Source organism: Hippopotamus amphibius, chromosome 9 (assembly GCF_030028045.1).
Source record: "Hippopotamus amphibius kiboko isolate mHipAmp2 chromosome 9, mHipAmp2.hap2, whole genome shotgun sequence".
Classification (NCBI taxonomy): Eukaryota; Metazoa; Chordata; class Mammalia; order Artiodactyla; family Hippopotamidae; genus Hippopotamus; species Hippopotamus amphibius.
In genome coordinates this window covers 100852359-100866885 of record NC_080194.1, presented here as the reverse complement: position 1 = coordinate 100866885, position 14527 = coordinate 100852359, and the positions used below count along the sequence as shown (strand labels likewise).

The 14527-nt window shown below is 39.9% G+C and overlaps 1 protein-coding gene across 2 annotated transcripts in view; it reads left to right on the top strand.

The window, feature by feature from the left end:
- DDX10 (DEAD-box helicase 10) overlaps positions 1-3074 on the top strand; it is a 274783-nt gene extending 271709 nt beyond the window's left edge. For both annotated transcript variants that reach the window (XM_057750938.1, XM_057750939.1), the window contains exon 18: positions 2391-3074. In XM_057750938.1, the coding sequence (XP_057606921.1) occupies positions 2391-2568 (178 nt within the window). In that variant the 3' untranslated portion in view covers positions 2569-3074. The remainder of the gene's footprint in view (positions 1-2390) is intronic.
- Positions 3075-14527: the final 11453 nt, after the last annotated feature.

Genomic DNA, 14527 nt, shown 5'->3' with positions numbered 1-14527 from the left:
CTGAACTGTGCCAGCTTGAGGAAGGGTTGATGTGAATAAAATCAAACAGTTTCATGTACCCTCACCAGAATGTCCAAAATTATGCTTTTTTCTCCACTGGTATGCTGGAGCTTCTCCACGGGAGACCTGGACTTCCATAAAGGCCTACTTGTGTGTAGGTGATTGTCTAAGACATTGTTATTCCCCTGCCACGAGGGACCAGAGCTGTGGTTTGTGGGCCACCGCAGGGTCACAGCTGGGACTGAGGTCTGTATGCCTCCTACCCGATGCATGATTGGGTCAGACTCTTCCAGGGTCTCTTGGTGTGTGGTGCTAGATCCCACAGCTCCCACATGGCACTGTGCCCACGGATGGATGCAAATTGTTGTTGGGAGGGGACGGGAGTGAGGATACCTCATCTAGCCACGTTGCCCACATCACCTCTAGCACTGCACCATTTACAAGAGTCCTTTTCTGTAGAAACCAAGGTATGACCATATTTTGACTGTTTTCCAGATTTATTATATTATTACCTTTTTGGGAAATGAATATTTCCTAGATTTATAACATTATCCCCCTTTTGGGTAAGTTACCTGTAGAAAATCTAAATTATTGTTTAATAGTTAATTTGTTATACCAATTACCACTTATTTGCTATGGGAAGTAGTATAAAATATCTTTTTAAAATTTGAACTGCTCCACAAAGCAGCAGAGCTGCTAATTCTGAAAATATTTTCCATCTACATAAATTTTCCATCTTTTTTTTTTAGTATCTAAACTAGCTGTTTCCTGCACAGAATGTAATGTGCAGGAGCACGTTAACAAAGAATGCGTTAGTGAATCAGGCTGCTTCTGATGAGCTGCTCTGAGATGCACTTGAAGTACAGGCAGGGCAAAAATCAGTATTAACTTGTTCCAAATAAATCACAGTACTCTAGCCCAGTGGAATTGGCACCAGACTAGCCAATTACTCAATTACTGGGTTGGCCAATACTCGAGTAGATTAGGACACAATATATTTTTTTAAAGTCCTTTTTCCACTAAGAATAACTTTCTTTACTGACTGAATTCCCATTATAGGGAACTCTTTCATGTTCATCTGTGTTAGGTACCCACCCTTTTAAAATACAGTTATTTGCAGCTTTTAAATAAGCTCATATTGTTGTCTAGTTTGTTTTTCCTCCAGTGGTGAGAGAGGATGACTACTGAGTCAGGGTGTTGGTTGTTTCTGGGGGAGGGTGAATGGGGAGACTGTTCACAGTTTTGCTTCGAGCTGTCAGAACTGGATATGCTGATTAGGCACATTCACTTTGATACCCGGCTAACTTCTTAAGGCATAATAGATTGTACACCGGAACTTGCGCAGTTTGCTCTCTTTTGGAATACATCCTGTGCTTGGAATATATTTTGCTTTCATTCGTCTGGCTTTGGGGCTAAATTTAGAGTCATTCAGATCAGGGTTTGAATTCCATGTGCATAATCTGAGTTCAGTCATTTAACCTCCCTTAACCTTGTTGTAGAATGAGTCCAGTGCTCCCCACACCAAGGATTTTCATGCAGATAATGTAGTAATCTATGTAAAGCATGTAGCACAGTGCCAGACCTTTGGTAAGCACCTAATGAATAGTTGGTACTGCCATTGCTGCTAGGTGGATTTTTTATTTGTTTTAAACTTGTATCCAATAATGTGGTCATTTTTGAATATGATGATGGTATGTTAAAATGCCTTGAGGATGTTTTGCTTTTTCTTATGTTTTTAATGTATCAAGTGATTTTCTCTACCTTCAGAAATTAGTTTTATTTTTATGGTCTGTGCCTCAAGTGTATGCCGAATACTGCAGTAATGTTTATGTGTTCTTAAGACCATTTGTGAGTCTTAGATAGAGATTTAAACGGGGCAAATTTACTTGGTGTCTTAAGTGATTTGTAACTTAACATTTCAGGTCCTGTTTTATTCATAATCTATATATCACAGCTTAATGCAACAGATATTGCTGCTACCTAATGGATAGCCTAACTTTATAGAGAGATGGTTTGATGTAGAAGGATGGGCACAGATTGGAGCCAGTCTGGAGCCAGTCTGTGAGCCAGTTGGTATCCTCAAGTTGTAGATGCTATATCTAGAGTTTCCTAGAATTACTGTGAGGATTGGATGAGACACTGTATACAATGTACCCTGCACAGTGCCTGGTATATATGATAGGCCCTCTCCCCACATCTGTTAATGGGAAGGTAGTTACTTATGACACAGATAGCCTGAAGTTGTTATAGCTTCTTTCCTTCTTGAATAATAATATCACTTTACCAAGTATCTGTTATAGGTAATTTTGTCGTATTTTAAGGGTTTGATTTCATAATAGTGGATTTAATTATTTATTTATAAAGTAAATCATTGGATTTGTTCCCACCAGTGATACGAAGAAGAAGCAGGCATTGAGGAAAAGGAACAACGATGAAGTGGAAGACGTGGGACCCACAAGTCGCAACAGAAAGAAGACCAAGTGGGAAACCTTAGAACCTTTGGATACAGGCCTGTCTTTAGCCGAGGATGAAGAGCTGGTTTTACGTCTGCTCAAAAGTCAGAGCTAAATAGTTCCTGATCTTGTCTTCTCCTTGAAACCTCTGGTCATGATTACATGGACAAGAAGTTGAAAAAACAATTGGTTTTGGGACACTTAGGTCACATGCATCCCATGCCCAAAGGACCCATTCTTCAGACAGGCGTGACCATACCTCGGAGCCCCTTTCACAGGCCATGCTTGTGCCATCCCAGAGCAGACTCACAGTGACAGTGGATTGTAAACTTTCCTGATCCCACTTTCCAGCATGTGCTCTGTTAGATTTTATCCATGGGTTGCTATATCTTATCACTGGAAATGCTTCCTTTGTTTTACTGGCAAGGTCTAGAGACCTCGTTTCATTGTTAGAAATTCCCATCTTGCTTATCATACAGATGTTTCCCTGTAATATTAAACAAAATTACTCACAATTTTGCTGTATTTAATATCTGTAAAGAGAAAGAGTATGATGGACCAACCCTGAGAAAAAAATGAATATTTTTGAATTGCCATGATCAATAATAAACATATTTCCTATAAAATAAAATATTAATGTTTTCATTGTATCCAGAAATATGAGAGCATTCTCAAGGGAAGGTTCTTAAGATGAAAATGCTTGGCCAATTCCTGAAACCGTGAATTTTTCATATTCTTAAATTAGCCTTCCTAAAGATATCATTTAACTTACACTTACAGACTTGGCAGCCATTTATAAATAGAAGTCCTGACTCTGAAAACTTTGTGATGTAAAGCCAGAGCTGTGAGTGAGCACCTAGGATGCTGTGGGTCTTCAACAAGTGCCTTGTTCAGCAGGCACCACAGACCCCTGCCCAGAGCCAGCACCTGAAGGTGAGTAGAACAAGACAGAACCTCTTTTGGTTACAAGTAACTGGCAGATTCTTGACAGAGAAAGAAATCCATGCCTTGGCACAACACCACCTATTGGATCATAGATTTGTCACCTTCTCCTTACTCTCTCCCTTTCCTACTTTCCACCCTATGCACAAGCAGAAATAACTTTTGGTTACTGGTGCAAATGACTCATGAATCGAAGGAAGGGACTATCCACCATACTTCCATCTCAGCCTACGTCCGTGTTCGTCTCTGGAAAGCTTCTCCTGCTTGGTATCCTCATGAGCGGCACCAGCATACCTCGGTGGTCAAAGTTGAGAAACTTGATGCCTCCTCAGTTCTCCCTTTCCCCACCCTTCACTTCTCTGGTTCTACTGATTCTTCTTCATAATGACTCTATCTCCATTGTCTCTTCTCTATCCTCACAGCTTCTGCTTTCAGGTAGAGTTCAGATTCTCATCATGACCTGCTCAGATTTCTGCAGTGATCTCCTCTAACTGGTCATTGTGCTTCCTGCCTCACATTTCTCTAGGCCAGTCTTCCATATTTTCAGAATTCTCTTCATAGCACTGATCTGAACATGTTTCTTACTTCTACTGCAGTGCTTATTATGTAATGTTGCAGACATTTGTTTATAAGCCTGTTGCCCCCTGTTATATGACAGATTTCTTGAGGGCAGAAGGACTGTGTTTTATCCCTCCTGTGTATCATCCCTCCTGTGTATCCCCAAAGCCACACAGCACCTGCCTTCTAATGGGTTCAGTAAAGGCTTATTGAATTAGTGAATGGGCAGTAAAAAACCAGGACAGTTTTTTAAAGTGTGTGGTATTACATTGCTCTGTTACCTCTGGTGGGAAGGATGTAGGATGGTGGAAATGAGAACTGGATGAGATGGCTATAATGGGCAAGAATGATTATAACGGATAAAACAGATGAGAAAGGAATTTGGGGTATAACAACCTGGGACGATTTTGAAATTAAGGTTTCTGGTACAGGATCTCTTCAATATTTTCAAAGGACAAAAAGATACAGGAGCATATAAACTAAAGGTTTACTGTTGAATTCACTCTATGCAGTTTTAGATTTTGTTTTTTCTAATCCAAAAAAGGAATTTTTACTTATTTTTTTATTCTGTATATGTAAATATTGAATAAATATACTGCAAGGCCTTTGGTTCATAAATTAGTTTGAGTTGTATTCTGTCCCTAGACTTGAGTAGATCCTGACTAATATATACATTGTAGGGAATTTTAGTTTACTGAGTTTTAAAAACTGGTTAAAACCTCAGAATAGTGCTGATTGAAAACTCAGGTAACAGATGTATATTTCGGTAGACTAAACTGTTACTGTTTTAGCTGTGGTGGAGTTGGGGGCGCAGGACCTAAATCTGACTGGCCAAGCCATTTCCTAGACACAGAGATTGGCCCAGACGTGAGTATAATACTCAGGTAAGGACAGGAAGACTCCTTCCTTGGGAGTAAAGTGCAAAACATGAAAGAAAAGCTCCTTACCCACGGGGAGCTCCTAAAAGGGAGGATGTGGATCTGGGACGTTTGGCAGCCAGTTTTTCTAGTCAAATGGAGGCCGCCTCCGAGAGGTTGACAAGAATAAGACCAGCACCCTGAGGGGAGCAGCGTAACGAGATAGAGTCCTGGTGGCATCGTCTGAACCCTTCGGCTTCAACTCTATCTGCTCCTTGTACTTCCTAGTTATGGGTCAGTAAGTTTCTTTTTTGCATAAACTACTTTGAATTGTATTTTGTTCCTGGAACTGAACGGATCCTGACTTAATACATACGTTGTGGGGGATTTTAGTTGGCTGACTTGAAAACGAATTAGAATGTGGGAATAGCACCGATAGAAAGCTTGGGTATTGCCGTTCAGCAGACAGGTGCTCCAGCCCCGCCCTCCCTTGGAGAAGCATGATTTTCTCCCTCTGCTCGCATTGAGCTTGGCCATGTGACTGAGTGTGGCAGAAGTAACTGTGCCCGTTATAAGCAGAGGCTTTAAGGTGCACTGATGCTTCCATCAGCCCTCTTGCACTCATGTCTTCTACCTTGAGACCAGCATGGACCAGAGACAATACTGCTTTAGGCTGGGCACAAGGTGAGAAGACACGTGAAATAGACCTACAACCTGTGGAGCAAGGCATCCACTGAGACTTGGGATTCTTCACAGGAAAAGGTGAGGGAAGCACTTAACCAATGAGTAAGAGCATTCATTTGCTCACTCGATAAATGTTCACACTGCAGCTCCTGTATGCCAGCCCTGTGCTCGTGAGAAATAGAGCAGTCCCCTCCCCTACTGTCAAGTAGTGGGGAAAAGAGAGAAGAAAGCTCATGATTTCAGTGCATTATGGAAAGAGCAGGCAGGAAAAGGAAGACTGCTGTTTGAGTGAGAAATCTGCTGCTGGAGCACAGGAAGGATGGAGGACGTGGGCGGTTTCTTGGCCTGGGACCCAGAGACTAATTCTTGCTTGATGCTTAACTGAGGTAAGAGACCATTCATCAGGCTCACTTGTGTAAAATGATCCCTGCAAGCTTCTGGGCAGATACGCTCAGCAGCAGAGTCCTTTGGAGGACAGCCATCTCATAAGCTTAACACGGCATTTTAGATTTGTTTGAGGCCATAAAAAATGGGTAAGTTTAATTAAATGTAATTAATTTTGTTATACAACATTTGAAATATCCTAAATATGAAAGTCCCCTCCATGACTGTCGGAGTCTGCTGGAGGATGTAAACATTCCTGGGAGGTGTGGGAAGGAAGGTGGGGCTGGAGGTGGTGGTGTAGGTAAAGGGGAAAGAGCCTGCAACCAAGATTTGAAAGCCCTGTTTCGTTTTTTTTTAAGACCACTTTAACTAGACATGTAATCATAGTGTGCTTTTCTTCCACGGCCCCTGCCGATCAGACAGGCCAGGGGCAGGCGTGTTTTATACCGTATTACCCAGCACCTGCTGAATCAGAAATTGGCAGTTAAACCAAAGGCTAGCCATTAGCTTGCAAGAGAGGCTGGTGCAAAAAGCTCTGCCCGAACAGGGACAAATTGGGCAGATAATGTTCTTATTCTCTGAAACTAAAATTTAGGTAGTCAGCAATATAAGGTCATGAGACAGACCAGGAGCACATCATGGGCATAAGTGAGCTCAGATTAGAAGTTAGGCAAAGCCACAAGTGAACAAGAACGCTGGCAAAAAGATGAAGAGTACATGGTGAGGGATCCAGCGGGCCGTGGAACGTGAGGCACGCACGAGAGCACTGCACCCAGGCCAGAGCAGCGAGGACCTGACACTCCCCTTGCCGAGCCTCCGAGGTCTACGCTGACCCTCTGGGCCTCGTCTCCACGAGCCTTCACGTTCTCTTGAGTCCTATTCTTAGATTTCTCTGCAAGTCTGTCTCTTCACTGGGCTGTAAGATCCTATTGTCTGAGCTAGTCTGAGTGAGTCTTTGGGGCTTTTGTACCCAAAAGAGCTTCAGTAAAACTCAGAATACTCTAATGTCTGTTGCTTAGATTTTAATGTGTATAGGAACCACCAGGGAATCATTTAAAAGTGCTAATCCTGAATCAGTAGGTCTGCGGTGGGGCCTGAGATTCTGAATTTCTTACACACTTCCAGGTGATGGTATGCTGCTGGTCCTCGGCCACATTTGAGTTGCAAGGCACTCATGGAATCCAGAGAGTTATTAAAATCATTATTCACAGATAGGGATCCTGTCAGAGTCCCCATTGGACTTCTCTATCTGCATTCACTCCCTGAGTGGTCTCATCAGTCTCCTAGTAGAAAACACCATCTCTGGACTGATAACTTTGAAATTCATCTCTAACCCAACTTCTCTGCATTTGAGACTCATACCCAACTGCACTCCACATCCTACCTGGATGTCTAGTAAGCATCTCAAACTTAATATGACCTAAGGTGAACTCTTAATTTCCCCACAAATCTTTCTCTCCTGTTTTGTTTCCATCTCAGTAAATATAATATCTATTTTTTCCTGTGTCTCATGCCAAAATCCTTGAAGACCTTCTTGACTTACCTCTCTCAAATCCTAGATCCACTCCATTAGCAAATCCAGTCAGCTCTTCTTTTGACATACATCCAAAAGCTAATTTCTTATCACTATTCCCATTGTCACTTCCACTCTGTTTCAACACATTATTCCCAGGAATATTGCAACAAGCTCTTAACTGGTCTGCTTGCTTCTGTCCTTTCCCTTATCCAAAACCCAAAATGATTATTTTAAATTATAAGCCAAAGGTTCTTCAAAGGATACCAAGATGACGGAGAAGGAGGATGCTGAGCTTACCTCCCCCCAAATGTACATCAAAAAAGAAAAAACACTACATGTAGATCAATCCTCACTGAAAAAAAATTAGAGACTGCTAGAAACTCTTATACAACCAAAGCTGTAAAGAAAGATTCACACAGAGTTAGGCAGGAAGGGAAGAGAAGTGATCAAGTCAGGACCTGTGCCCCTAGGAGGGGACACAGAAGAGGGGAGGATGACATGGGCTCTGAGATCCTCCCTGTGGAGTGAGCAGTTTGAACCACGTTGGGAAAATCCCCTTAGCTGGTTTGAAAACCAGTGAGACTAACAGGAGGGCTATACGCATTGTGCAGAGTGCACACATGCTTGCTTACTCCCAAAGTTAGGTGAAGGAAGCAGATTGAAACTTCAGGGCTCTGGCTAGTTTCCCCCAACTCCACCCCAGCCCCCAACCCCTTGCCCAGGGTGCGCTCCAGCCCATGCTGAGCGTCCACTCTGGTACCTCTAGCTTTGTGCAGCTCCTGCCCAGGGTGAAGGCCGCCATTGGTGAGGAGAGTGCACAGCTGAGGTGGGATGGAGCCCACTTGAACCTGGCCTGACATCCAAAAGGGGCAAGGGTGGCCATCATTGGGGTTCGTGGAGGCAGCAGATCAGAAGTGGTCTGGAGCTCTGACTGTTGTGCTGGGCCAATCATAGTGCATGCAGTGGCCTGAGTTGGGTACCTGCTTGGGCCCATCTTGCTCCAGTGCTGCCCTCCTGATTGAGGATGCTGGTGCTGGGAGGAGCAGAGAGCACACACTAACAGGGGAAGTAATCAGCTTGACCTGATCCTGAAGGGTTCTGCCCCAGCACCTCAAGACCTGACCCTGCTCTTCATACGGTGGTGACAGCCACTGAGCATAGGAAAGCCCAGGCTCACATCTGGCTCTGGCTCTAGCCACTCCATCTCCAGCCCCACCTCACACCAAAGTGATAGCTGCCAGCACATCCTGGGGGAAAATGTGGCCTGTGCTCACTTCAGATCCAGCTCTCCCACCAAAGCCACTGGGCACATGTAGACTGCACAGGGACCCTCCCACATAAGAAAACTGCTTCAAGACCAGGATAAGTAGATGCTTCAGCTAATCTCATAGGGACAGAGAAAGTTAAGAAAATGAGAAGACAGAGAAATTTATTTTAAAGGAAAGAACAAGAAAAAAGAACCCTGGAAAAGACAACAAATGAAACAGAGATAAATAATTTACCAGATAAAGAGTTCAAAACATTAATAAGAATGCTAATTGAACTAGGGAAAAGAATAGATAAACACAGTGAGAATTCTAACAGAGAATTAGAAAATATAATAAAGAACCAGTCAGAGCTGAAGAATACAGTAACTGAAATGAAAAACATGCTAGAGAATTGGGAGATTGGGATTGCCATATATACATTACTAATAAGAAAAAAATAAATTGTACACTGTAAATATATGCAGTTTATTGTATGTCAATTGTAACTCAATAAAAGTTCTTAAAGAAAAAGAAAAGAAAAACATACTAGAGGGAATTAACAGCAGATTAGGTCATACAGAAGAATGCATAAGAAATCTGAAAAATAAAAAATGGAAATCAATCAGAACAGCAAAAAGAAAAACATTAAAAAAAATAAGAACAGTTTAAGGGACTTCTAAGACAACATCAAGTGTACTAACATTTGCATTATAAATGCAGTAAGAGGAAAAAAGTAAGAGTCACATAACAAAGAACGCTATCAGTTGATTTTTTTCCTGCAGAAACTTTGCAGGCCAGAAGGGCATGGCAAGATATATTTAAAGTTCTGAAAGGGAAAAACCTACAAATTAGGATACTCTACCCAGCAAGATTATCATTCAGAATTGAAGGAGAGATGAATAACTTCTCAGACAAGCAAAAACAAAAAAAGATTTTATCAATAGTAAACTAACCCTAAAAGAAATAAGGGCTCTTCTCTAAGTGGAAAAGCAAAGGGTCCAAAGAAGTAAGAATTTATAGGAAAGGAGAAATCCCACTAGTAAAGGCTGCAGATTATTTAATGGTTATTAAATAATCCAGCATGGAGGTTAAAAGAAAAAAATTGTAAAATCAACTGTAACTACAATATACAAATGACAAACAGGAAGATGAAAAACATGACATCAAAAACACCAAACATGGAGAAAGGGATTAAAAAATGTAGATCTTTTATAATGTGTTTGAACTTAAATCATTATCAGTTTTATCAGTATATCAGTAGATATATGAGGGTGAGTCAAAAATTATCTGCACTCTGGCTGTAGAATTTATTTTAATTAACTTTTAGAAAAGACAAATACATCATTTTTTGACATAATGTAAAAAAATTGACTTTCAGTACAGTTTGTCCATCTGTCAACAAGCTTTCATATTGCCTCATTAAAAAATGTTTTAGGTTGAGCTGTAGGCCACAAATGCACTGCTGTCTTCACTTCTTCATCAGAAGTGAATCTTCTTCCTTGTAGGGCTGTTTTCAGGGGACCAAACAGGTGACAGTCTGATGAAGCAAGATCAGGACTACAGGGAGGATGCTTTAACACCTCAAAACGAAGCTTTTGCGGAGTGTTGACAGTGTGGGCAGAAGTGTGCAGACATGCAGTGTCATGCAAGATCACAACACCCTTGGATAGCAGTCCTCTGAGTTTAATCCAAAGTTTAGGCTTCAGCTCTTCAATAAGAATCTCTACCCATTCATACACGCTTCTTTGTGACAAAACACTTTCTCCATACTGTGCACAAAGTCTTTGATAAATAATGGACCAGATACACCCTCAGACCACAAAAAACAGATCACTGCATACTGCTCTTCTTTTGTGCAGATCACAAGTGGGGCATCCCTTTTAGCTCGCACAGCAGTTACAAATGAACTGATGTAGCATATTCATACCTGCATAGCACTGACTGGGGAGATAGTAGCCTTGAACAGAAAGTGCTGATAAGACAGTGTGGCCAACAGAAGTTTTAATATAACCAGAGTGTGGATAATTTTTGACTCACCCTCATAGATGAAGTCAATGGTAACCACAAATCAAAAACCTACAATAAACGAAGATCATCATACTGAGTGAAGTAAGTCAGACAAAGAGAAATATCATATGATATTGCCTATATGCAGATTCTTTAAGAAAATGATACAAATGAACTTATTCACAAAACAGAAACAGACTCACAGACTTAGAGAATGAACTTATGATTACCAGGGAAGAAGGGTGGGAGATAGGGACAGCTAGGGAGTTTGGGACTGACAAAGAAAATTGCAAATCTCTATATTGTATGCCTGTAACTTATAAAATATATACTGTGTATCAACTATGCATCAATAACAAAGAAAGTGGAAAAAGAAAATAGAGAGGAACCAGCATACAACTAAAGAAAATCATCAAACCACAAGAGAAGAAACCAAAAGCAGCAAAGAACAGAAAAGAAATATCAAAAAAAAAACAGAAAACAAGCAACAAAATGGCATTAAGTACATACCTATGAATAATCATGTTAAATGTCAATTAACTAAATGCTCCAATAGAAAGACATAGTGTGGCTGATTGGATTTTAAAAGACCCATCTGTATGCTACTTACAAGAGACTTACTTCAAAACTAAAGATACACTGAAAGGGGATGGAAAAAGATATTTCATGCAAATGGAACTGACAAGAAAGCAGTGGTAGCAATACTCATATCAGACAAAGTAGACTTTATAACAAAGTGTGTACCAAGAGACAAAGAAAGGCATTATATAATGACACAGGGGTCACCACAAGATGAGGATATAACATTTGTTAACATATATGCACCTACAGGACTTCCCTGGTGGCACAGTGGTTAAGAATCTGCCTGCCAATGCAGGAGACATGGGTTCAATCCCTGGTCTGGGAAGATCCCACATGCCATGGAACAACTGAGCCCATGTGACACAACTACTGAGCCTGTGCTCCAGAGCCCACAAGCCACAACTACTGAGCCCACATGCCACAACTACTGAGCCCGCACACCACAATTACTGAAGCTCACGTGCCTAGAGCCTGTGTTCCACAACAAGAGAAACCACCACAATGAGAAGCCTGTGCACTGCAAGGAAGAGTAGCCCCTGCTTGCTGCAACTAGAGAAAGCCCATGTGCAGCAATAAAGACCCAATGCAGCCAATTTTATATATATATATATATATATATATATATATATATATATATATATATATACATCTAACATAAGCGCACCTAGATATACAAAGCAAATATCAGTAGACATAAAGTGAGAAATTGACAATAACACAATAATAGTAGGGAACTTTAACACCCCACTTACATCAATGGGCAAATCATCCAGACAAAAAATCAATAAGGAAACAGTGGTCTTAAATGACATATTAGACCAGTTGGACTTATAGACATATATGGGACATTCCATCCCAAACCAGCAGAATACACGTTCTTTTCAAGTGCACATGGAATGTTCTCCAGGATACACCACTTGCTAGGCCACAAAACAAGTCTTAGCAAATTTAAGAGGATAGAAATTATATCAAGCATTTTTCCCAACCACAATGGTATGAAACTATAAATTAGTTATAGGAAGAAAAATGGGAAAAAGACAAACACATGGACACTAAACAATATGCCACAAAAAACCAATGGATCAATGAAGAAATCAAAGAGGAGATCACAAAATACCTCAGGACAAATGAAAATAAAAACACATTTCTAAAATCTATGAGACCCAGCAAAAGCAGTTCTAACAGGGAGGTTTATAGTGATATAGATACATAAAGAAACAAGAAAAATCTCAAATAAATAACCTAAAGTAATTAGGAAAAGAAGAACATGCAAAGCCTAAAGTCAGCAAAGGGAAGGAAATTAAAAAGATCAGAGAGGAAACAAATAAAATAGAGACACACACACAAAAAAACAATAGAAAATATCAGTGAAACCAAGAGATATTTTTTTGAAAAGAAAAGAAATTGATAAGCCTTTAGCCAGGCTCACCAAGGAAAAAAGATAGACAATCCAAATAAACAAAATAAGAGATAAAAGAAGAGAAATTACAACTGATATCACAGAGATTTTAAAAAATCCCAAGAGAATACTACAAAAAGTTACATGCCAACCATCTGGGCAACCTAGAAGAAATCCATAAATTTCTAGAAACATACAATTTTCCAAGACTGAATCAGGAAGAAATAGACAACTGGGACAGACCAATCACTAATAGTGAAATTAAATTAGTAATTTTTAAAACTCCCAACAAACAAAAGTCCAGGACTTGACAGCTTCACAGGTAAATTCTACCAAACATTTAAAGAAGAGCTAATACCTATCCTCTAACTATTCCAAAAAATTGAGGATGAGGGAACACTTCCAAATCATTCTATGAGGCCACCATTACACTGAAACAAAAACCAGACAAAGACAGTACAAAAAAACCAAACCAGACAAAGACAGTACAAAAAAAACCAAAATGACAGGCCAATATTTCTGATGAATATACATGGAAAAATCCTCGATGAAATACTAGTAAACTTAATTCAACAGTATATAAAAAGGATCATACACCATGATTAAGTGAGATTTATTCCAGGGCTGCAAAGATGTTTCAATATCTGCAAATCAATCAGTGTGATACACCACATTTACAAAAGAAAGGATAAAGATCACATGATCATCTCAATAGGCACAGACAAAGCATTTGACAACATTCAACATCCATTCATGATAAAAACTCAACAAAGTTGGTATAAAGGGATCATACTTCAATATAATAAAAGCTATTCATGACAAATCTATAGCTCATACCATACTCTATGGTGAGAAGCAGAAAGCTTTTCCTCTAAAATCAGGAGTAAGACAAGGATGCCCCCTCTCACCACTTCTATTTAACATAGTATTGGAAGTCCTAGCCATACCAATCAGATAAGAAAAAGAAATAAAATGCATCCAAATTGGAAGGGAAGAAGTAAAACTGTCACTAGTTGCAGATGACATGATACTATATATAGAAAATCCTAAAATCTCCACTAAAAAACTATTAGAACTAATAAATGAAATCATTAAAGGTCAGTATACAGAAATTTGTTGCCTTTTGATTTCACCATCAAATTTGAATGAGAGCCTTGCTGGGTAGAGTATTCTTGGTTGTAGGTTTTTCCCTTTCATCACTTTAAATATATGCCACTCCCTTCTGGTCTGCAGACTTTCTGCTGAAAGATCAGCTAATAGCCTTATGGGATTCCCTTGTATTTTATTTGCTGCCTTTCCCTTGCTGCTTTTAATATTCTCTCTTTAATTTTTGTCATTTTTGTTACATTGTGTCTTGGTGTGTTCCTCTTTAGGTTAATCCTGTATGGGACTCTGCATTTCTGGGAATTGGATGACTGTTTCCTTTCCTAGGTTAGGGAGATTTTCAGCTATTATCTCTTCAAATATTTCTGGGGGCTCTTTATCTCTCTCTTCTCCTTCTGGAACCCTTATAATGTGAATATTAGTGTGCTTGATGTTGTTCCAGAGGTCTCTTAAACTATCCCAATTTCTGTTCATTCTTTTTTCTTTTCTCTGTTCAATGGTAGTAATTTCCACTACTCTCTTTCTTCCAGACCACTGATCTGTCCTTTTGAATCATTTGTCTACTATTGATTCCTTCTTGTGTATCTTTCATTTCAGATATTGTATTCATCTCTGTTTGGTCATTCTTTATATTTTCTCTTTGTTAAAAACTTTTAACTTCTAGCTCTGTGTATCCATTCTCCTCCAGAGTTCTCTGATTGTCTTTCTGATCATTACTCTGCACTCTTCCTTGGGTAGATTGCCTATATCCTCTTCACTTAGTTCTTTTTCTGTGGTTTTATCTTGTTCCTTTA